The sequence below is a fragment of the Pan paniscus genome, chromosome 6 (genome assembly GCF_029289425.2).
Source record: "Pan paniscus chromosome 6, NHGRI_mPanPan1-v2.0_pri, whole genome shotgun sequence".
NCBI classification, from domain to species: domain Eukaryota; kingdom Metazoa; phylum Chordata; class Mammalia; order Primates; family Hominidae; genus Pan; species Pan paniscus.
Genome location: NC_073255.2, coordinates 12144701 through 12169211, shown reverse-complemented (window position 1 = coordinate 12169211; position 24511 = coordinate 12144701). Strand labels below are relative to the sequence as shown.

The 24511-nt window shown below is 37.7% G+C and overlaps 1 protein-coding gene across 11 annotated transcripts in view; it reads right to left on the bottom strand.

Annotated features, from left to right (window-relative positions):
• Positions 1 to 24511, bottom strand: part of C1GALT1 (core 1 synthase, glycoprotein-N-acetylgalactosamine 3-beta-galactosyltransferase 1) — a 120729-nt gene that overhangs the window by 7929 nt on the left and 88289 nt on the right. For 7 of the 11 annotated variants that reach the window (XM_063605631.1, XM_055115700.3, XM_034963683.3 and 4 more), the window contains one exon: positions 22803 to 23627. In XM_063605631.1, coding sequence (XP_063461701.1) covers positions 23424 to 23627 — 204 coding nt within the window. In that variant the 3' untranslated portion in view covers positions 22803 to 23423. Of the gene's footprint in view, positions 1 to 2680; positions 2887 to 6118; positions 11218 to 22802; positions 23628 to 24511 lie in introns of those variants that run through there. The other 4 variants (XR_004672351.3, XR_004672352.3, XM_034963682.3 and 1 more) reach the window with 3 other exon arrangements.

Below are 24511 nucleotides of genomic sequence, written 5' to 3'. Positions count from 1 at the left end.
TCACTTAAATTTTAAAACAGATCTCATAATTAAATAACATGCTGAAGTTTGTTTGATACATCTCCTTTCAATGCAGTTAAAGAAAAAATTTCAGTGCCACCAAATTCACCCATCACAGGGGCTACTTTTCCTAGGCATAGGAATTTTCCACTTGATCAGATGTTGGTATCCAGGGTCTTTCAAGTCACACAAAGTCACATGTCCTCAATGCTCGGCTGTGATCAAATCCCTCCCTTGTATGTTCATGATAACAAGTATGTCTTCTCACATTAAAAAATATTTAATGGGCCGGGTGAGGTGGCTCATGCCTGTAATCCCAGCACTTTGGGAGGCCAAGGCAGGTGGATCACGAGGCCAGGAGTTCGAGACCAGCCTGACCAACATGGTGAAACTGCATCTGTACTAAAAATAGAAAAATTAGCCAGGTATGGTGGTATGTGACTGTAATCCCAGCTACTCAGGAGGCTGAGGCAGTAGAATCGCTTGCACCCGAGAGGCAGAGGTTGCAGTGAGCAAAGATCGCGCCACTGTACCCCAGCCTGGGTGACAGAGCGAGACTCCGTCAAAAAAAAAAAAAAAAAAAAAAAATTAATATCAGAATTTCAGTGTTTGAAGTAACAAGGTACACAGTTCATTCACACGGCAGTCAGCGCGTTCCATCCCTACTTGCCAATGTAAGAGTGAAGCTGGAAACACCACAGGAGTTATTGGGGAATAAGAGGCTGTCAGTCCCCACAGTGTAAGGAGCCTTCTGGGATCTTGCAGTTGCCATTGGTTGAACACCCCCTCATATGTTCGAAGCCTTGTGCTGCAGGCTATGGACAGCCCTGCATGAAGCACACAGCTGGGTTTCCCCATCAAGGAGCAAAGAAGCCCCCAGTTCTCTGAGACTCACCATCTATATAGTGTGAGGAATAAACAAAACTTGTGGTTGGGAAATAGAATAATGTCATATTTTCCCATAAATTCTTCCAAAAGTGAATTGTCAATTGCAACTCAGCAGGGAAAATGTCAGTATTAGTGTTGGGCAAGGGACTAATCCAGATTCAATAAAAAGTCTTCATTATAAGACATTTCCTCTCAGGTGAATAACTAGTCCTTTTCATGTTGGAACAGTTATAGAAACTGAATTTTTTTAGTTTATAAAAATTTTGCCTTAAGGTAAGCAACACCTGTTTAGTGAATCTGGAAAAAATAGTCTTTTATTTATTTATATATTTAATGAAATGCCAATTCTTTTTGCAAAGCAAACTGGGGTATGAAGATAAAAGGGTAAAAAAAAAAAGTTCTTTGATGCATTGTCATAGTGAATGCATATTGAATCTCTCTATATTAGTGACTGTGCAGTATATAATATGCAATATCAGTTACACATCTCCATCTGAAGGAAATTAAATCCTAATTATACAAGAGGAACCCACAAAGTTCACTTTTTCCTTTTAAATGGCAGAATGTTGTTCACTGAGAGGAAATAGTTACTTCTCTGTTCCATGTAATTTTCATAGAACAGATGTGTCTGAGGCTGGTTTTTAAAGAGTGTAGCAGGCATTGTTGGGTATAAACCTGGGGAAAAGTGCACAGGAATAAATTTGGAGAGAGCTGCTTAGCCCTGTGACCTTTACAAAACTATGTCACTGTTCTGTGTTTTGTCTGAGAAAATGAGCTAGCGATAATATCCCAGGTGCCTCACAAGACACACATTCCTAAAGGTAAGGGGTCTTCTGGGTCTTCTGGGATCTTGTAGTTGACATTGGTTGAATACTACCTATGTTCAAAGCATTGTGCTGCAGGCTATGGGTAAGCCAATGAACAAAAGGGACCCAGCTACTGTCCTTAGGGAGCCCACACACAACTTTCTATGCATGGAATCACTTCCAAAATGAGAACTATCAGAGATGACTCAGGGTTATGGTAAAGGTAAAAGACACACTAAATGGAAAATCTGGAAGCTTCTTTAGACAGATCGTGTCTCTATATATATCTAGATTATTAAAGTGTGCTCTGATACAGAGTTAACATATTTCTGAAAAGTTGTGTAAACTGATTGCGGTGAGCATTTTCAGAAACCCCCAAGCTCCCATCCCATCCTTTGTCCTTTGGAATTAATGTGAAAAATGAGCACTATCTTGTCTTTCCTTTCTCTTCTCCCATTTCTCCCCATATACCTATTATTTCTGATTTATTTGTATAATAAATACGGGCTTTAAAGATTGGGTTTTTTTTTTCTTAACAAAAAGCTTGTAGACATGTTTTCTTCAAGTCATTTTCTTAGTTATTATTTTCTGCTATGTCTAATACCAATATTGCTGCAGGGAGTGTGTAAAAAGGGAGGAATGCAGATGTTTTTCTATTTGTTTTTACTATCATAGAGTGGAAAAAACATGGACCAGTTAGAAGCAGCTTCATCACTATCTGTGTAGGTGACCCTAGAATGTGGGTGACTTAGACTTCAGTGCACAAAGAATTGGATGGTTGTTAATGCAAATAACCCAGTCCTCAACACCAGAAATTCTTTCTTGCGTTTAAAAGTAGTCCTGTACACAGTTAGAAATGCTTTCAGCTACAAGTAGTAAAACAGTAAATAATAATATCTCACATAATAAATCTCTTAATAATGGTTCTAGGGTTGATGCACCTCAACAATGTCATCAGTGTCCCTGGTTCTTTCTTTTTGTCCTACCTTCTCAACATGTTAGCATTTCATCCAGTCATCTCAACTTATGGCCACAGATAACTGCTGCTCCCGGTGACACAGTCTCTCACATGCTCAAGGAATGGCACCAGACAGCTCTCCTGTGTACTTTTATCTTTTTTCAGAAGCAAAAGCTTTCCCAAGAACTCCCCACTCCTGGTGGAGTCTCCTTATATGTTTTTGGCTGATTCTAGCTGCAGAGAGATGGGAAATGTATTAGGGTTCTCCAGAGAAACCAGTAGGATGGAGATATATATAAAGAAAATAAGATTTAATATGATAAATTGGTCATGCAGTTATGAAAGCTAAGAAGTAAGTCCCACAATCTGCCATCTGCAAGCTGGAGACCCAAGAAAGCAGGTGGTGGTGTTATAAGAAAGGGGTCCTGATCCAGACCCCAAGAGAGTGTTCTTGGATCTCCCACAAGAAAGAATTTGGGGCAAGTCCATAGAGTAAAGTGAAAGCAAGTAAGTTATTAAGAAAGTAAAGAAATAAAGAATGGCTACTCCATAAGCAGAGCAGCAGCATGGGCTGCTCAGCTGCTTATACTTATTGTGGCTTCTTGATTATATGCTAAACAAGGGATGGATTATTCATGAGTTTTCTGGGAAAGGGGTGGGCAATTCCCAGAACTGAGGGTTTCTCCCCTTTTTAGACCATATAGGGTGAATTCCTGACATTGCCATGGCATCTATAAACTGTCACGTCCTTGGTAGGAGTGTCTTTAGCATGCTAATGCATTATAATTGGCATATAATGAGCAGTGAGGACGACCAGAGGTCACTCTTGTCGTCATCTTGGTTCTGGTCGGTTTTGCCCAGTTTCTTTACTGCGACCTATTTTATCAGCAAGATCTTTATGACCTGTATCTTGTGCTGACCTCTCATCTTATCCTGTGACTTAGAACACCTAACCTCCTGGGAATGCGGCCCAGCAGGTCTCAGCCTTATTTTACCTAGCCCCTATGCAAGATGGAGTCACTCTGGTTCAAATGCCTCTGACAGTGTAATTCAGTCCAAGTCCAAAGGCCTGAGAACCAGAGGAGTTGATGGTGTAAATCCCAGTCTAAGGACTAGAGATGATGAGATGACCCAGGTCAAGAGGTGAGGCAGGAAAAAGAGGGCAAATTCCTCCTTCCTCCGCCTTTTGTTCTATTGAGACCCTCAATAGATTAGATGATGCCTACCCATGTCGGGGAGGGCAACCTACTAAGTCTGTTGATTCAAATGCTAATGTTATTTGGGAACACTCTCACAGAGACGCTTGGAAATAATGTTTAATCTGGGAACCCCATGGCCAGTCAAGTTGCTCCACGAAATTAACCTTCACAGGATGGTATTGGGAAAGAGAAATGTGATAACATGACTAGAGCTGAAAACTGAGAACCATGGTTTAACCCCTCTGGCCAGCCACGTAGCCATCTGAGCACACCTGAGGTCCTGTTGTAAGTGAAGTAGCAGAGGATGGCTGTTAGGGACACAACATCAGCAGTTACCACCACCCTGAGGGCAACTGATGCTGGTGTCCATTAACCACACTTTAAACCACTGGTTGCCAAACATCTGGGTTAAATCAGAATCATCCAAGAGCTTTAATAAGTGCAAGAGGTCTGGGCCTCCCTGATTCAGTGGGTCAGGGTTGAGGCCTCAGCATCCTGACTTTCTAAAAGCTCATTAGCTTAAAAACAAAACAAAGCAAAACAAACAAAACTCAGGTGATGCGGTGATTCCGGTGCACAGCTGGGATTGAGAACTTACTGGTCCAATCATTCAATTTCTCCGAACAGCAGTTAGAAGCCCATGGAGATAACACTGGGATAATAATAGTGTTTGTCACAGAGGGTAGGTGTGTGAGGTATAAATGGTTTGGTATACATAAAGTTGAAGCTCAAGCTGGCACATAATAGTTTTGGATCTCAGTCCGCCTTCCCCTTATGCCAGATGCCAGATGGTTTTAGAGGCAGATTCCAGTTTCTTCCAAAGAAAGTGTTTTTTCAAAAATAGTGACAAGTAGACTTGTTTGTCTTGGCTACTGTACTAGTTCCCTATTGCTGCAGCAACAAATTACCACAAACTTAGCAGCTTAAAATGACACCAGTTTATCATCTCATGCTTTTGTAGGTTACAACTCCAGGCAGGCTAGGTTGGGGTCTATACTCAAGAGTCTCACAGGCCAAAATCAAAGTGTTGTCAGCGCTTTTCCCTGGAGGCTTGGGTAAGAATCCACTTCCAAGCTCATTGAGAATATTGGCAGAATTCCACCCTTGTGGTTTTAAGACTGAAGTCCCTGTTTTCTTGCTGGATGTCAGCTGGGGTCCTCTCTGCTCCTAGAGGCCATCCACATTCCTTCTCATATGGTCCCCTCGATGTTCAAAGCAGCAGCTCTTTAACTTCCTCTTCTGCCCCTCTTTGGAAAAGCTAATTTTACAGGCTTATGCGATTATACTAGGCCCATGCAGGCAATCTCCTTATTTTAAGGTTAATTGTACCTTATAACATAATCATAGAAGTGATATCTCAATCTTCACAGGTTCTGAGGATTAGGATGGGACATCCCTCAGGGCATTTTCAGAAATTCTGCCTACCATAGCTGTCTGTCCACTTTCCTGTTCAGCACCCCTTTCCCCCAGTGGCTCTCATCCAGCCTTCAATCTTATCAGCTGGTATTTAGCAATCTCCAGGTGAAGTGTTAGCATCTATCATGTCTTTCACTGCAGCTCTATGTAGGTATAATCATTTCCAATGTTGGGCAAAAACCAAGGCAGGAATGACGGCAGTTTCACTTGCTGCATTTGTGGGTCCCATGGACATAGAGGAATAGTAGGCTGGCCTGACCTCGAGAGGTTCGGGGCCTCAGGTATTCAAGCCTAGGATTTCAGTTAAACACAAAATGACAAACAGCAATAGGAGACAGGTGAAGGACACTGACAGGTAAGCACTTGTGGAGTTCAGAAGCTGTCATGAATAAAGATGATTTCAGAGCAGATGGGCCTGGGAAATCTTTCCACGGCCACTCCAGTCATACTGCACTGGCAGCCACCCACTTCCCTCCTTCCTAAGCTCAATTCTACTTTTCACAGAAGCCCAAATTGGTTCTGGCAGATCTGAAATTACTGTTTTGGAGCAAGGCATACCTTGTAGTTGTCCAGATAATTTTTTGGGAGTTCTCAGGCCAATACTATTTTAGTCTGCTTTTCAATCTTCAAATTGGAATATTTTTTAAATATTGAAAATCAGGCCAGGCACACTGGCTTATGCCTGTAAGCCCAGCATTTTGGAAGGCTGAGGCAGGAGGATTGTTTGAGCTCAGGAGTTTGAGACTAGTCTGGGCAACATAGGAGACCTCGTCTCTACAAAAAATTTTTAAAAATGCTGGGCATGGTGGCACATGCTTGTGGTCCCAGCTGCTCAGAAGGCTGAGGTGGGAGAATCTCTTGAGCCCAGGAGTTTGAGACTGCAGTGAGCCATGACTATACCACTGCACTGCAGCCTGGGTGACACAGTGAGACCCTGTCTCAAAATAGAAACAAACAAACAAACAAATGACCAAAATCAAAGCACAAAGAAATCTGCTGGAAATGGGAGGGTCTGGGATAATCTTGAAAAACCTAAATGAAAAAAATTACAGGTTTGAAGACAGAAACTGTAGATGAGCTTCATGACCACTTTTCTTTAATGTCATTCTATACGGAACACTGTGGTATGTGGGCCAGTCCCCACTTCAAGTTTGAGGCACCCATTCTTCAGCTGCTGGGAGTGCTGGCAGCTGATGACCCTCAGCTGAGTTCTTCTCAGGGAATTAAGAGGAGCTGAAGAGAGCTGTCTTGTCCAAGGTCATGGCTCCTCCCTGGGCGGTCCTTATCCAATGACTCGTAAATATTAGGGTAGCAAGGACAGACTCCAGTAGAACAAGACCAAAGGGCTATCCTGGCTGCACAGTTTGACTGAGGAATTGGCTTAGGCCTTTGCTAGGACTGCTTCATGGTCCAACTTCTCCCTCCACCCAATTCTGCTCCCTCCATTTCCCCATAGGCGTCAATCTCAAAGGCACTATGGGGTATCCAATCTTTTGGCTTCCCTGGGCCACACTGGAAGAAGAACTGTCTTGGGCCACACACAAAATACACTAACACTAACGATAGATGATGAGCTTTAAAAAAAAATTTTTTTAAAGAAAGTTTACCAATTTGTGTTGGGCCACATTCAAAGCCGTCCTGGGCCACATGCAGCCCACAGGCTGTGGGTTGGACACACTTGGGTCCTACGACCTTCCTTTATGCTCATCTGTGGCTAGCAATAGAGTTGAGCAAGTCTCATCAACCTTGCTAGAGGCCTTCAACACATGTGCCTGTGTGTATGTGTCCATGTGCACATGTGTCTGTTTTCATGTTAAATTGACAATAAATGGGCAAACGATCTAACAGTTTAAAATATGATTGGAAAGGAAATTTTTTAGATTTTAGAATCCCATCACAAGCTTCAATTTTTCTTTTTAAAGTGTCAATTTCATCCCCGCAAAAAACAGTCACAAAAGTGAACAATTGAAAGATGAAAATTTCAGAGAGGCTTAAGTGTGTGAAATTCCTTTCGTTCAATGATGCACTAGAGATATCTGCATTTGAGCACAGTCATGATGAGGGGTAGATTGTCAGCCATAGTTAGCTATCCAGGATATGGCATTTACAAAATAATGGCATTATGTCAAAGTTCAAATGAATACCATGTTCAAATGAATACCATTTAAGAATGCCCCACTATCTTTGAAAAAATGGCTCAAGGAAATTATTTCCCACAAATCCATCTTAGTTCTCCTGAGGAGCGGTTGGTTGAGGTAGTGGGGAATGTGGCCTGAAGAGGTAGCTCTGATGAAGTGCTACTCCTCAGGTTGTAACTGGGCCCCTCTGTAGAGCAGCATGTGCCCTGACTCGCTGACCTCCAGTGGGGATACTTTAAAGTGTTAATTTCACTGAAACTGACATGCTGATGCTAAGCTAGTATTAGAAAACTTCCCAAGAGAAAAATAGATAGTATGTAAGAATAGGACAAGGTGGAATTAGTCTGGATATTAAGACATGTGAGATTCACATATGTAAGTATCCACTTGTTTCATGTCCCAAGATACCCAATTCTATAAATATTTTCTAGGTCTTCTGCTATCTTTGGTTTTCATGGAAATTGGGATAGTTTGAAAAGAGCACTCCTTAATTCAACCTTAAACAGTTTAGGGCATCAGGTGCTCTTGAATGTGGTGGGAAACTAATAAAGCCAGTTGTGTATGAGAGGTTGAGTGGAAGGGTCTGGTTTCCTGTGATATTACATCTTGGGTAAAATGTATCTTGGGGACCAGGCCACCTTTGTAAAATCAACAGATTGGCCATAAGATTAAAAATTATGACTCAGGAGTCATGCACCCAGAGGTTACAAGATTACTAACCTCCCCAATTGCTCCTATAGATAACATTACTACTATAAAACCTAAGATTGGTGCTTGAGATATCTTTTAGACCCTGCATTCTGATGGATCAGCTGGCACCACCCAGAATGGTAAACCAACTCATCTGGTCTTGTGGCCCCTACCCAGGAACTAACTCATGCCTGCCAAACTGTCTTTAAAAAATCCTAGCCTCCAAATTTTTGGGGAGGCTGATTTAAATAATAGTGAAATTCTGGTCTCCTATTTAGCTGGCTCTATGCATATTAAAATCTTTCTCTATTGCACTTCCCTGTCTTTACAAATTGGCTGTATCTGGGCAGCAGGCAAGATGAACTGGTTACAATCTCATTTGATTCTTTAAGGATAATACTTTGCTAAACTCTGAGACTTCTTTACCTCACTACGATGTTGGTCAACAGAAGGTCAGTGGGGTTCTTAGATTTTCATTTGTATATACACCATTGCCACCATGTGGGGCAGCATAGATTTTATGGCTTCCATAAGGTGTAACAGATTCATTCATCCTATTCAAAAGGCTACTGACATTCTTGCCAAAGACAGAATTCAACCAAAAATAACTAGAAAATGTAACTGAATACCAAAAAAAAAAAAACAGGCAGTAGACCTAGACCAATAGGGGATCTTGATAATATGACTATCCAACATGGATTCTATAATGATTATGCTTAAAATGTTTAAGGAAATAAAAATTAAGATTGAGAACATTGGCAGAGACCTGGAAATATAAAAAATAACCAACTGGAAATTCTAGAATTGAAAAACTTGATAAATGAAATCAAGAACTCAACAGATGGGCTTAACAGAGAACAAATACTACCAATAAAACTTCTTTATTTTTTTGAGACAAGAGTCTCGCTCTGTTGCCCAGGCTGGGGTGCAGTGGCACGATCTTGGCTCACTGCGATCTCCACCTCCCAGGCTCAACTGATTCTCATGCCTCAGCCACTCAAGTAGCTGGGATTATAGCTGTGTGCCAACACGCCTGGCTAATTTTTGTATTTTTAGTAGAAATGAGGCTTCATCATATTGCCCAGGCTGGTCTCAAACCCCTGGGCTCAAGGGATCCACCCGCCTCGGCTTCCCAAAGAGCTGGGATTACAGGCGTGAGCCACTGCACTTGGCTGCCACAAAACTTTTCATTACAGAAGTTACTGAGTGACCTCCCCCAACCTCTACAAATTCCCACAAGAAGCTTAGCCTCCAAAAGGCGAGCTCGTTTGCCCTGGACAGTTCATGGCTTTATCTTTGGTGAATGGGCATTTGTTGTCTTTGAGTTATGTTCTTTACTTCCAAGTCCTTATCCTTAACTGGTCATTTTGGATCGACATGTCTGAAAAGTATTATCAGCTCTCTGTAATAGTTAAGTTGGAGAAGCCATCTCTATACACTGAGTTCCTGCGGGCAGGATTGTATCTTTTCCTCTGTGCAATCCCAGGACCAGCAAAATACCTGGGGGCAAATCAGTCATTCCTATGAATGTAATAGGACTTGAAGAGTAGAAGGAAAGTGAGGGAAGGATTAATGACAGACTTCAAAAAAACCAAACCCTACGTCAGGGCCCAGACCAAGCAACACTTCGAAGTTGCTTCTCCTCTCAAAGCAGTTTCTTCTGTCTGTGCTTCCCCTAGTTCCTCACCACACCCTCAGTCTGGCTAGTCCTCCCTTCATGACAGGTCAGAGATCCTTACTGAAAGATACGGTGTTTATTCTCTGTGAGAGTAATATGTAATAGTAAGCGGGAGATTTCACTCAACACCTGATTGGTGATGATGGAGAAGGGGGCCGGTCTTTTTCCACTTCTCTAATGGTAATATTTTCTCCCAACTTGCTTGCGTGTTTACAGCAAGCTTAAGTGTATAGCTAAATTTTACCCAATGGAAATTATGGGGATCGCAATATGCAATTTAAGTAAGTAACTCTTTAGTTACTTTGACCCAACTAAAATACTAAAGCAGAAAAAAAAGGGGTGAACCAAGTTGCAGACCTCTTCCTGCAAGCAATGTAGTGAGGTAGAAAATGGGATCAATGTACTTGTGTTCCCTCAAGATACATCTCCCTTCTCCATCCAAACTGTTGAACTAAATGAAGAGTGAGGTCCTTGAGGAAGCTTTTTCCCGTTTTGTTAATGGGGGAGGCTAATATTCCTAAAAGATAGCTCTAAAATGTTGTCAGAACAGTCAAGAATTAACAGCAATTGTCCATGGCTCTAGAAGCCTGATTGTTACTTGTCAAATTCCTTCCGGTGTTCTTTCCCACATGAAAGAGGGGGGTGACTGACTGGCTATTAGGGCAATAGGGGATTTGATGTCTGTTTTACCACACCCCAGCCTCCTGGGTGTGATTTTGCTTTATATTAAAGCTGACAAAATGAATCAAATGTTTGCTGACCTTGTGTATATAGAATAGCTTGGGTTGGATCTTGAGAGAAATTACCTGTTGGAGAGGTGAAAGAGAAAGTTACCATGAACACTCCTGATTTTATTTTATTTTTTATTTTATTTTTTTTTTGAGACGGAGTCTCGCTCTGTCGCCCAGGCTGGAGCACAGTCGCGCGATCTAGGCTCACTGCAAGCTCCGCCTCCCAGGTTCGCGGCATTCTCCTCCTTCAGCCTCCTGAGTAGCTGGGACTACAGGCGCCCGCCTCCGCGCCCGGCTAATTTTTTTTTTTTTTTTGTATTCTTAGTAGAGACGGGGTTTCACCGTGTTAGCCAGGATGGTCTTGATATCCTGACCTCGTGAGCCGCCCACCTCGGCCTGGCAAAGTGCTGGGATTACACACCCGTGAGCCACCACGCCGGGCCAAACACTCCTGATTTTAATACATCATGCCATAGGATGAAGTTAATTTTTAGCTCCGTTGAGAGGAAACAACTACCATCCTGCCGCATAGTAGAGAGTCTGGAGAAAAAGTGTCAGTTGAAACCTCTACTTTCTTTAATTTCATTAAAAAATTAATCTCATTGATGCCATCAACTGTGCTTCTGGATAAAGTCGCTGGTTCACATTTTCAGTTTCAATTTCCCTTGCTTCTCTTGCTTCAGTTTCAGTAGCAACAGGAAGTTTGGGTAATTCTATATCATTTAAATGTGAAGAGGAAGAAAGAAAACCCTTTATAAACACATCCTGATGAGTGAGTGTCAGAAAATTCTATGCAGAGACGTGGAGTAATCAAAGAGCAAATTCAGAAAATATTCTCTAAGTTTAGGATTTGTAGACTACTGAATTATAAATTTATACTGATTAATACATAGCAAAGGTTACATTAATATATTAAATCATGAATTTATATTATCTTGAGGTGATTGACCCTATGAGGCCACTTATAAATTGATTTTATGAGCACATAACACTTTATCTCTTTCCACCCTCTAAGTCTGTATATTATTAAAATACAGAAGACTAGACTTGATGTGTTTCGAAACTTCAGGCGCAGGTTAAGTTCCACCACTCAGTTCTGCTTCACTTGTTCTCGCTCTGAGTCACTCAACCTCTGAACACGTTTTTCATTTGGTCAACTTATTTGAGCATTTGTCCAAGTAGCCTGAGTGGGTCTAAGTATAAGACATGAAATAAAGAGCTTGACATGGCAGAGACTGTCAGACTTTCAGAGAGAAAAAACAGTTTACTTAAGAATCTCAGAAATAGCTGGTCATGTCTAAGTTAGGGTCCCTAAGAAAATACAGGTGGTTTCACTTGGTATTTCCCCCATTCCTTTCTCCCTTCCATTTCCGAAATTTGGTATTTTGAAAAGGATGAAGATCGATTTGGAAGTAGCTTACTTTAAAAAGGAACATAGTAACAGGAAATTGTAAAGTAACATTCTGTTAGGTTTCAAGGCTGATTTGTTTAACAAGCTGACCACAGCCCTAAGACATGCTTGAAACCCTTAGTGCAGGGAGACAAAATAGGAACAGGGCTGAGCCTGATGCGGCCTCATTTGGGTTTGGTTGTTGCTGCCCCACTTGTAAAAACAATACAGACTGCGAAATAGACAGTCGTCCCTCAGTATCCTTGGGGTACTGGTTCCAGAACCCCCTCTGATACCAAAACCCATGGATGTTTAAATCTCTTATATAAAATGGTATAGTATTTGCATATAACCTATGCTTATCCTCTTGCATACTTTAAATCATCTCTATAATACCTAATACGAATGCTATGGAAATAACAGTTATACTGTATTGTTTATATTTTTGTCATATTATTTTTTATTGAATATTTTTGATCCACGATTGGCTGAATTCATGGATGTGGAACCCACAGATATGAAGGGCCTGATTGTACTAACTGATACCAGATCATTAGGCAATTCTCTTACTGGGGCTGCAGATCCAAAATCCAGACCACGTTTCTCTGAGTAAAGGTGTAATTTCCTCGGAAAAGACTAGATGTTTTCACTGCCAGTTTCCCAGGGGAGAGGTTGGTTCAGCAGGAATTTTGGGAGGAGGGTGTCCAATTGTGTTAGGGTGAACACAATCGGAAACAAGACAGATTTGATCTCTGATAACAGTGCCTGGCAACTATTAGGATCGTTCCTAGAATCTATTTGCAAATGGTGGGAAAAGGCAGGGACCAAATATGTGAGTTCTATCTAGCAGTATAATGGGTCCAAGAAAAACAGAAAGAATGAATAAGATCTAGTATTTGATAGCACAATAGGGTGACTATAGTCAATAATTTAATTGTATATTTAAAAATAACTAAAAGAATATAATTGGATTGTTTGTAACACAAAGGATAAATATTTGAGGGGATGGATACTCCATTTTCTATGATGTGATTATTACTTATTGCATGGCTGTATCAAAGTGTCTCATGTACCCTATAAATACGTACACCTACTATGTACCCACAAAAAATTTTGTTAAAGTACATAGCTCAGGTTGTTCAGGGAAGATAAGAAATTGCATTTAGTACAAAGACCACTAACCTGGGAGTCAGGAAAATTGAGTTCTGTTGCCACTTCTGGCATTATTTGTGTCATTTTTCTAAACTTTAACATCTCTAGATCTGTTTCTGAATCTTTCAAATGAGGTGTTAGAACATCTGTAAGCTCTAGAAATCAGTAGTCCTACATTTTTATGTGGGAAAGGGCTCAGTGTCTTCTATTTCCATGAATAAGAGAATAAGACTTAAGCCAGAACAGATCTAAGAAAGATATGGAAATAATCTGACACAAGGCTTTGAGAATAAATAGTAACTTCTGAGTACTCTTCACCCTTGCAGTAGAAGGAGAGAAGGATGCTAAGACGGGTCCACATGAGGCTGCTGGTCCTTTGTGTGGGTCAACTATTTACCACTCTTTAAGATGGATACCTCCTTCATCTACCCTCATTATGAACTAGTTCAGCAGTCTTTATACCCTTGATTGAAGAAAGTAATTTCTTATGGCAAGATAAAAAGAATCCAAATCAGCTTTGAGATCTTTCCAGCTCATGTGTGTACCTGCTTACCTCTACTGCTGCTTAAGAATGTCTGTGGACATTCTTCACCACTGGTTGTAAAAACCCTAGGGAGCCAGGGCCAACAGCTTTTTTTCCCACTTTACTTCTCTAAACTATGACAGTATAAACATGATTTTTTAAAAGTTCAAAAAGGAAAACAGTGAATTATTGAATTTCTTTCCAATCCTAGTACCCTTCCCCAAAGGTACTGCCAACAGTTTTTATATATTCATACATTTATAAGTTAAATCATATTTTTCCTTATTTGACATCGTATCTATGTTTGGTCTTAATTCTGTCATCTATTTTAAATTCCCCCTTTAGCTCTCTTATATGGCCTGTGTTATCTTTAATTTTGTGTTTTCATTTTAATAGTTATCAGGCTTACAGTTTTCGTGATTACCTTCATAACTATTCAGAATATTACATTCCTATTTCTTGATATATTATCAATTTTACAAAATTTCTATTCTGAAAAGTAAAACCAATTAGGGCATGTATATATTACCTCTTGTCTTTGATATTCTGTTTTCTAACTTGTTAATCATCTTTTCTATATCAAGATTTATAACATTTCAATATGCTTCTATAGCCTTATTTAAATAATTCTATAGCTACATAGTTAAATAATTAACCACCACCAGTCCTGTTCTCAATGTTTGTCCATTTATCTCTTTAGATGGGCTTCATCATCTAGATTTTTCAAGAAGTGTCCACCCTGACTCTTTCAATTTACCCTTCCATTTGAAATCACTTGGCTTCTTCCTCCCCCAAGAATCTGGTAGACTTTGCTCCACTCTGCTTTAGCACTTAATGTTGCTACAGAGAAGCCTAAGTCCAGTCCGTTCTTCCTCTCTCCATCTCCCCCTCCCAAAGAAATCACTCAATTTTGTTGCTGCTAAGATGACATTCCCCTCTCCCTGCCCCCAGGACAATTTGCAGATTTTGGCCAGATCAAGAGCAACTGTATTTTTTTTTAATTATAATGTTAAAATTAGCATTTGTTACACGATCTCACTTTAATAAAACCATTTCTATCTATTTAGCTTACTATCCAATTTATATTTATGCATTAATTGGAATTACTTTGGGGGGTGGTGGGGTTTGGGGTCCTTTAAAAATTTTCATCTTTGAAATGGTCATCTGCAAGGAATGTTTAAGTTTTTTTTAAAATAATGGAGCTTATCACTTTTTCAATGGAAAGATGACTTATCTAGTAAAAGTTGGTAGTAAATACACAAGATACAATGATGCGTACTTTTTTGTACGTTTTGAAGAAAAACTAACACAAAAGAAAAATGTTAAATGTTTAAAAAGAGGAAACAATTTCTCAAACACCTCCTCTTGATTCTGACAACTGGGGTGGGTTAATGGGCTTATGTCATAGAAATGGCATTTTCCCCCCTCCATATCAGGATACTTCATAAACTTTAACAAGAAGAATAAGCCAGAAGTTTTCTTAGCAATATGAATTAAGAGTATAAAAGCCATTGAATGATGTGGATGGAAGTTTTTACATGGTTATGGCTGCATATGGAAATGAAATGCTTTAAATGGCCCCTTTCGAGAAGAGTCTCTTGCTTCACACACTCCATTCTTTCTTCTATGTAACATCTGGTACTTTCAGTTCCCCTTTTGTGTAAAGTGCTGGAGGTTAACAAAATACAGTAGTTCCCCCTTAACCACGGGGGGATACATACCAAGATCCCCAGTAGATGCCTGAAACAGTGGATAGTACAATCCATCCACCAGGATTGTAGTAAGAATTAAATGGGATAATGCAATGTAAAACAATTAGCACACTGCCTGAGAGTATAACTCTACTGCACACAACTACTTTTTTGGGTACTTTGCTTCTAATAGAAGGTGAGTTCCTTGACAGCAACAAATATAATTTGCCACTTTATCCCTATTATCTAGCTCAATACTTTTACTAGGCACTCAAATGTTGGTTAAATGATTTGGAGCTAAATTGTCTGGAGTTTAGGTAAGGAATAGCAATTTTTTAAAAAGGGAATACATGCTAGGTCAGGCTGTGGAAGGTCACATAATCTGAGGTTATATTCATTTTATTCAACAGGTCATAGTGACCATTTTTAAGATGTGAGAGAGGACTGCCTTAATACTGAACACTGAAATCTTTTATCTATAAAGATTAAGTTTTTCTCCCCACTGGTTTTCAGGTATTTAAGCACCCATATTTTCACTGAGTAGGTTCTAGAAGGAAACATTTCCTTAAGAAAGAGGAAACTGCAGGATAATGTGGGCATCGATTCTTTGAATGCTATCTCTTCTTTCTTTCAGCAACTTCTAGGCTGGTGAGAGGGAAATGAGGTTCACAAAAGATACACAATTTTTTAAAAAGTCTTAAACACATCCATTTTGATAGAAAATAGAGGCAGCCGGGCATGGTGGCTCATGCATATAATCCCAACACTCTGGGAGGCCAAACTGTTTAAAGACCAGCCTGGGCAACACAATATGACCCTGTCCCTACTTAAAAAAAAAAAAAGAATGGGGGCAATAAAAAGTCTTAAGAAACTAAAGACTTGCTGCTGCCAATTAGAAGAAAAAGAAAGGGTAAAAGAAAAAAACATGGAATGAGAGATGAGTAGGAGAAGGTTCCAAGAGCTATAAATTCAAAGGCCAAAAAAGAGAGAAATTCAGTCAGGCAAGTAGGTTTGTAAAAATTACTTTAAAAATCAGGAATTATATCTGTGGCAAATTATTCTAAACACATAGTTACCTTCACTTCATCAAATAAACCGCTTATTATATAAACCTAATCAACATGAAAATGCAGTGGTTTTAATACTTCAATTACATTAAAAATCCAGTTATTAAAATATAATCATAACCATCCTTTTTCTTTGTCTCTGACTTCTACACACCCACACTCACCTACCCACACCCCACCAAAAAGTATAAAAACAAGACAGTCATGTGTAGAACTAAAGGAAAAGTTGAATATTACTTCTCTTCCAAACCTATGTTCTGGATTTTATCACCACCTTTCCACAATCTAACAATTAGACAAGAAAATTAATAAGAATGAACTGTTAGAGGTATAGAAGGGGAGACAATGCAGTTTAGGTAGTTCTATGAAAAAAAATTGAAGCTTATGAAAGTCAAAAACTGATTAGTTGTAAAAATGAAGACACTGTACCCAAATTAGTTCTATGATAGCACATCATTCAGCAGTTCTAGAAATGAAGTACTGTTAATCTTTCACTCGGCATTCATTAGAAAAGCCAAAGAGCCTAAGTTCTAGGATTGAATCTCATTTTTTAAAATATGAGTATTTTGTTATTTCAAAGTAAGCTGTTGTATTAACCTGCACTATACAGGGGCAATATATAAGAAAGTATATAATGCCCTGGACAAATTTTCAGTCCTGGAGAAAAGCAATATTGATAATAATACAAGAAACACTAGCACATTTTGTAGAAGAAATGCAACACAGAGACAGTTTTAAGTTCTAGGCAGCAATACAAAATGCGTTAATTAGTAATAAACTCATGGCAAAACAAAATTCACTTCTGTTTTACTAATACAGATGTATCTGGAGAATGCCAATGTTGCTGAACTTATTCAACTTTAGTAGTTAAATGTTAGTTCATTCTTAACCACTAAAAAAATTTCCCTTGAACAATCCGTATTGTCAGCATTATTAGACTTTAAGACGACCACTATGTTGAGCTCTGTAGAGTACTTCCCTTTAACAAGGAGATAAATTCAGCAAGAATCTTCTTGTATCCTTTCCAGTACTATGAAGTCATACCTTTGGAAAACTTAAAATAGGTTTAATTGTATATATTTAGGTAAATATATCTACTTTCCAATGACTTAACAATTATCAGTACAGCTATTTGGAAAATATTTAGCTGTCTGAATATGTTAAATTATACAACTCTACTACTAAAGTAGTATGAAGTGGTATTTATCTCCTCAGCTTTTCTAAAGCTGTCTAATCCAAATAACAGTGTGTATGCATGCTTGCGTGTGCACACACACATGCTAATAACATACTGGGTAGCAGATTACTGAAAAATCAAGACATATAGGCTAGACTCAAGGGCCTTATGGAATTTGTAACTGTTTGCCTAGAAAGAGATAAAATACTAGGTCTATTTTTATTCATATTCTGAAACTCCCAGACAAATCTATCAATACACCTGAGCTCTGGATGAAGTATGCCTAAAAACACAAAGTTTTTTAGCCTATAGTTTACATTTCAGTAAGCCTTCACTTATACCTACAGCATGATTAAGCAAGGGTGGAAAGTTTTTTTTTTTAACATATAGTTGGAGCAAATAATTTCATAGATAAAAGTAACTTCTGAAGTATATAAAATGTCTGTTATTCAACATTCAAGTCTCTGCTCAAATGTTACTTCCTAGTCTTCCTTAATACCCCATCCAGAAAATTGTTCTGATAATATTTTTATTTTCCTAATACCACTCTATGAAATACTTGGTTTATTCATCTACTAGCTTATTTTCTAACTCCAGAATTAAGACATCCTGTATGTCTTGCTCACCACTGTATTTCTAGCAGATGCCTGGCATAAGTATTTGTTGAATAAACTAATTTCTCAGTGTATGAGATAGATCAAAGTATACCAAGGAGCACAGAAGCAATCTCTCTAAATATATGAGATTCTCTCCCCTCCTCCACCCCCACCCATCTAGACACACTTACCTAGACTACAGTGTTTCTAATTTTTTTACAGTATATTATTCTCAGTCAGAGGTGGAATATTTTGTTGCTTTAAAGTAAATAATACATATATTGCAGTAAAACTTATGAAAGCCAATTCAAACTAAATAGCTTTGATGGGAAAACAATTTTAAACTTTTGGAAAAATAACCCCAAACTACCCATAAAAGACGACATTTATCTCACAACTTTTATATTGGTTAAAAATAATCAGATGAAACAACTTTGAACATGGCAATTTATTTTATGCATTATTTAAATCCGCTGTTTAAAAATGTTCAAAAGGCACTTCAAGAAACATTTAAAAATACATTTTTCTGACTTAATGGTGATCACTTAAAAATAAGCAAGTCACCAGACATTTTTAAACCATTCATAACACCATTACCTTAAATAATTTTTAAATTCCAAAACACGAACATTCACTATGTAGTACAACACACTGCTTAGCAGTAAGATTAGTTTCCCTCTAATAATATACTTCATGTAGATTATTAATTTGCAGGGGCCTGCAAAGTTATTAAAACTTAATATAAACTGAAAACTAGAGAGGTAAGGGAGTTGAAATAGAGCAAAATTCAACTCTAAAATTTTAATGTTGGTTTCTCTAAAGAGAATTTGTAAAATTCCTTATTCTAGCCTGTATTAAAGTTTTTATTTGAAATCTTATATATAAACACATTTTTAAAAAATCAACAGAGGTTACATTAACATTTAGCATAAAATCTACCACAGGTTGCCTCCCAGATTGCTTCACTATGTTTCTGTCAGGCCTACTATAAAGTAGAAAAATAAAATGAGTTTTGTTTTTTGTTGTCGTTTTTGAGAAAAGGGTGAGTGGAAGAACCCAAATAACTTTACTTCCTTTAATAATTGTAGACATAGAATTAATTTAAAATTATAGATTTTTAAGTAGGGCAAGTATCTCGAGAGCCAGCAGGCATTATTCTTAGACTTTTACTTTCAATTTCATAGGGAACCCTAGTTAGTAGGTTTAAAATTATCAATTAAGTAATAAAAATTCTAATCACTATTAACAGCCAAATTAACCTTGTGAAGGCAGCATTTAAGAGTAACTAGAAAATGGAAGTTAGTAATAAAGCAAACAAAGAAGGGCAATAAACACCAGGCAGAAACTGTCAAAGAATTATAGTCTAATGAACTGAAAATTGAAACGGCAAATAAAATGCTAGATGTAATTTAATCAAGGGTTTCTTTCAAGTACAGTGCATCAACCTGGTAGTAACTATAGTTTGACAGTCTCAAAGAAGTGAAAAATTAATATTCAAGAAAATTGTGAAAATAACCAGTTAGCAAATTTACTGCTCAAATCCAATTCCATATTCAAAAAATATTAAGAGCTGATCAATGATTTATTTTCATACCTCATTACAGTAAGAAAAAGCCCTCTGAAATTTATATTTGAAAGCAAACTGGGACAAAAATCTGCTTTATCTATGAACTTCCCACTAGAAAATACAAGCATACCATTATTAGAGAACATAAGACATCAAAAGCCTTATGTTTTAAAACCATACTGAAATCATTTACCAAATAACAAAGATCTTAATCTAAAAGATAGTGAATACATCATCATCATGAAATCTGGTTTTATGTGCTCTATGAAGTACTTGGAGAATTGCTTTTTTATTTTTCTTTTGCTTCATTAGGTCACACAAAACAGAATGAATTAGCAGAAAAATGTATGTTATAAAACAGCATTTACTACTTCAATTTAATTTTTTTTACTAACAATTGTGGACCTTTTTGATGACACTTGTGTATGTTTTTAATAAATTATGTACTTATTAGTACTTAATGAACCCTTCCTGCCTCAATATAAAATTACTAAACTTGGAGAATTACAGATTTTATTGTGGGCCCTGATGTTAGTCACTTTGGAGAAGCTAAAAATTTGGCCAAAATGAATGATCCAATGATCCTTTAAGTTATCTTTATTTTATATTTAATATAGTGTGATCCTGGACTACACTGATTTAAAACATGCTTTTTGAAAAATGTCTTAGTAATAGGGCAGTAATCTTCAGTGTGTTTCAAACACTACTTGCACCAAAATCATGTAGGTTGTTGGGTATTGGTTCTCAAACTAGGATAAGAAAGACACCTGCAGAGTTTGCTTAAACACAACTGCTAGCCCCTGCCCCTGCCCCTGCCCCTAGAGTATCTAATTTAGTAGATCTGAGATGAGGCCCTGAGAGAGGCTGCATTTCCAACAAGTTCCCAGGTGACGTTAATGCTGTTTGTTGGGACCACACTTTTGACAGTCACTGCCCTAGGGTATCTGGTAAGAATGCATACTCTTGGGCCCCATGCTTAAATTTGAATTTGTGAGATTGGGGTCTTCAGATCTGCATTTAACAACATCCTGGGCAAGTGTGAGAACCACAGTTTAAGAATCACTGTGACAATTTGGCTGGGTTAATTTGACTATTACTGGCCAATGCATCAGACGTCATATATCATATACATAAAAATGGAAATAATGCTACATGAATAGCCCCAAGCCTGATACGGTTCAAATGAACACACAGGGTTTTGAATATAAATCCTACCTCTGTTACTTACTAGCTTTGTGACAGTGACAAAGTTACTTTAATTCTCTGAGCCTCAGTTTCCTTATCTATAATAGGGGTATAACACCCAAATTTTGAGGATTAACACTATTATACACAGATTATCTAAGCACAGTACCTAGCATACAGTTGGCATTGGATAAATACTAGCTATTACTTATTTCCTTCAGTATCTGGTCAAAGCAAATTTTTCATTCACTTAAATGCAGTACTTACACTCCAAGGTAACAGAATAATAATACAATCTTCTATTTATTGCTCCCTATCAATGTTCTAAAAACCTTACATTTATTTAATCCTCATAAAAATCCTGTGAGGTAGGTAGTATTATCATCCCTAATTAAAAGATGAGGAAATTGAGACACAGAGAGATTAAAATTGCTCAAGGTTACAAAAACAGTAAGTGTTAGAGCAAGAATTTAAACCCAAGCAAGTCTGACTCTAGAGCCCAGGATTCATCACAATATTCATTTCCTATGAGCAAATCTTAAGGTTTTTGGATATCTATAGTAAACCATTTATACTTCTAGTCAAGTAACACATATGAAAATTCATGTCCACACCATGGTGAAGAGTTGTTCAAACAATAAAATGAATGCCTTGAAATTTTGGCAGATGATACTACCATGATAATAGGTAAAAATTGGTGCATGTTTTCACTACGTGGACAGAGTAGTCCATGGTTAACCAATGAAATGAACATCCTCTCAAATATACCATTCAAAGAGGTCATGATTTTGACACGTTTTGGCACAATAAATAGAAATTACTTAGCCGGGTGCCGTGACTCACGCTCGTAATCCCAGCAGTTTGGGATGCCAAGGCGGGTGGATCACCTGAGGTCAGGAGTTCAAGACCAGCCTGGCCAACACGGCAAAACCCTGTCTCTACTAAAAATATGAAAACTGGCGGGGCGTGGCAGCGCGTGCCTGTAATCCCTGCTACTCGGGAGGCTGAGGCAGGAGAATCGCACCACTGCAGTCCAGCCTGGGAGACAGAGTGAGACAGTCTCCGAAAAAAGAAATTACTTAGCTAAATAGCAGAGTCAGTGGCATGACTGCCATGTAAAATTGGCATAATGATAAACATAAGGGAAATGTAAATACTTTGTACCATAAAAATAATCTCATAGAAAGTCCGTAAAATATTCTGCTATGACACTCAGTACTGCTAAAGATAATAAAAATAAAAAATTTCTTTCCTTTCAGAAACTCTTTAAACAGAGTCACTAAAAATAGAATGAAACATTTGTGAATGTTTTTGATGACAGTCTTGACTAGGTATTCTGCGTTGTTAGAATTATCCATTAGCAAAACAATTATCCCAAAATAGCATCAACCTTCAGACTGTTATTTATAAATTAAGTATCTACTCTTTCAAGATATAACATTTTTGTTTAAGCACTCTGCATTTTCTATTGTTTTTAATTATCATCAAAATCTTGCATTCTAAATAATCTTGCCACTGTAACTAATAGCCACCTCAGATCCTATAAACTAATTTTAAAACTCTGCTTTAAACAAGTTATGAAAGGCACAAACAAGTTCTCATCCCAACAGGATGAGAATGAAATAAACCATAACTATGTAGTTGGAAAGAGTTTAAAATATCAATTTAAAATGTCACTTAGTAATTCCTGAGAGTGGCACTGTTATAAGAAAAGCATCCTGAAACAGCATTAAATTTATTATTAGTTACCCATAATGAACAATGGGCAAATTTGGGAACAAATATGTAAAATACATGTTTACAGAATGCTATGAACGGTTTGAGTAAATTAATGTTAATAGTGGAGAATGGTATTCAAGAGTGGCTAAACACATTTAGAAAAGAGACAACAGAGATTGCGTAAAAGATTACTAATTAGAATCAAGTATATAATATAGTCAAGGCCCATGATAATTTTAAAGTGTGGTTTTATTAATGCACTTCAGGGTAAGTGCCAGTCTTATTTTAGCTTCTTCTGGAAGAAATACTACCAATTATAAATAATCACAGCAACATTTTCATTAGACAAAAACTGTGTGTGTGTGTGGTAGGGGGGTATCATTTATAGCATACTGCAAATATAAACTCAATTCTTGAGCTGTATTAACAACACTGAGCAACAATATTTCTTTCTAAAATTTTCTTTTCTTTAAGGCAGATCTGTTTATCACTAACATGGTGCAGTGTAGTTTTAGTAAATTTACTATTTTAGTTTCTCAGTGACAATAACACAGATGGTCAGAAAACAGGCAACAAAATCTCTTTTCTAGTTCCTCTACCTGGCCACCATTTAAAAAACACAAGTTCCTCATATATATAGATATATTTATATATTACTGTATCAAAACACATTTTAACACACTTCACAGCTCATTTAAAGCTTCAGTTTATAGTCATTCATGTGAAAGGTTTCTATAAGGAATGTTCACTTAGAATTCCTCACTGGGATTCCAGTGTTCTATGTCAGAAATGCAGAAGTCCTTTTTCAGTGCAATGCTAGACAAATTACCTTTGTTCATTCATGATTTTCTTTCAAGGATTTCCTAACTTCACTTTTGTATCTTCATTTTTGTTTGCTTGACTAATTTCCTTTAGTATATGTTCAGGTAAGGTAGGTTGATATCTGTATAAATAACCATATGGACGAAGATGATAAACGAGGTATTCTAACTCATACATGGTTGTAGAATCAACATAGTGAAAAGAAACTGCAAGATCAGAACAGCAACCAGGACCCTAAAAAAGTAGTGGAAACAGGTATTGTTAATAAACAGCACATTGCTAGCATACAATATTTACATACTTACAAAGGACAAGCTAATTTTAAAAGAATACAAACATTAAAGATGGCAAGGTAAAGCAGAGGAACCTAATGTACTAGACCTGTGGAAGAAATCAATAGTTTACTTAGACATCCTAATGATTTAAAACCAATTGAAATTGGTGAAACCAAGTGAAACTGTGGAAAGTATTTTTAAATGAAACAATATTCTCTCACACTCTTTAGCGGATAAAATTACTGAGATTTCTTCAAATCAAAGGAGCAGCTATACAAGGAGAAATCTCCTTCTCCAACATCTGCTTTCTCTTCCTAATTTTCTCACTGTAATTTTTTGTGTGGCTCAGACTCGGAAACATACCTCTAGGGCATTCAATGACTACAAAGCCTTGCCCATTAGGTGTCTACAACCCAATACACTTCATCTATATATGTATCAACCCAAACAGTACAGTATTTGAGACAAAGCTCTCAACCTAGACTTGGGTTTGAACCCAAATTTTGTGGGCTAGTATACGACCTTGAGTAAGTTATTTAATCTCTATAAGCTTTAATTTCCACATCTGTAAAAGGTGGTTATTTAAAGGAGACAATGTGTGTAAAACGCTTGGCATTACCCTTTGCTTAAAATAAATGCTCAATAAATGTTAGCTATTATTGACTGAAAAATCATATCAGGTGGCCCTCAGGTAGGTCAGATTTAAACCTTTGTCCAGTTATGTAATTCTCATAAATTCCTAATAGGGTTGGTATGAGAACAAAGTTTAAAATAAAACAACAATAATACAACGAACAAGAAAGCAAGAAAATTAAGAAGACAGAAAAAGAGATGAATTAAGCA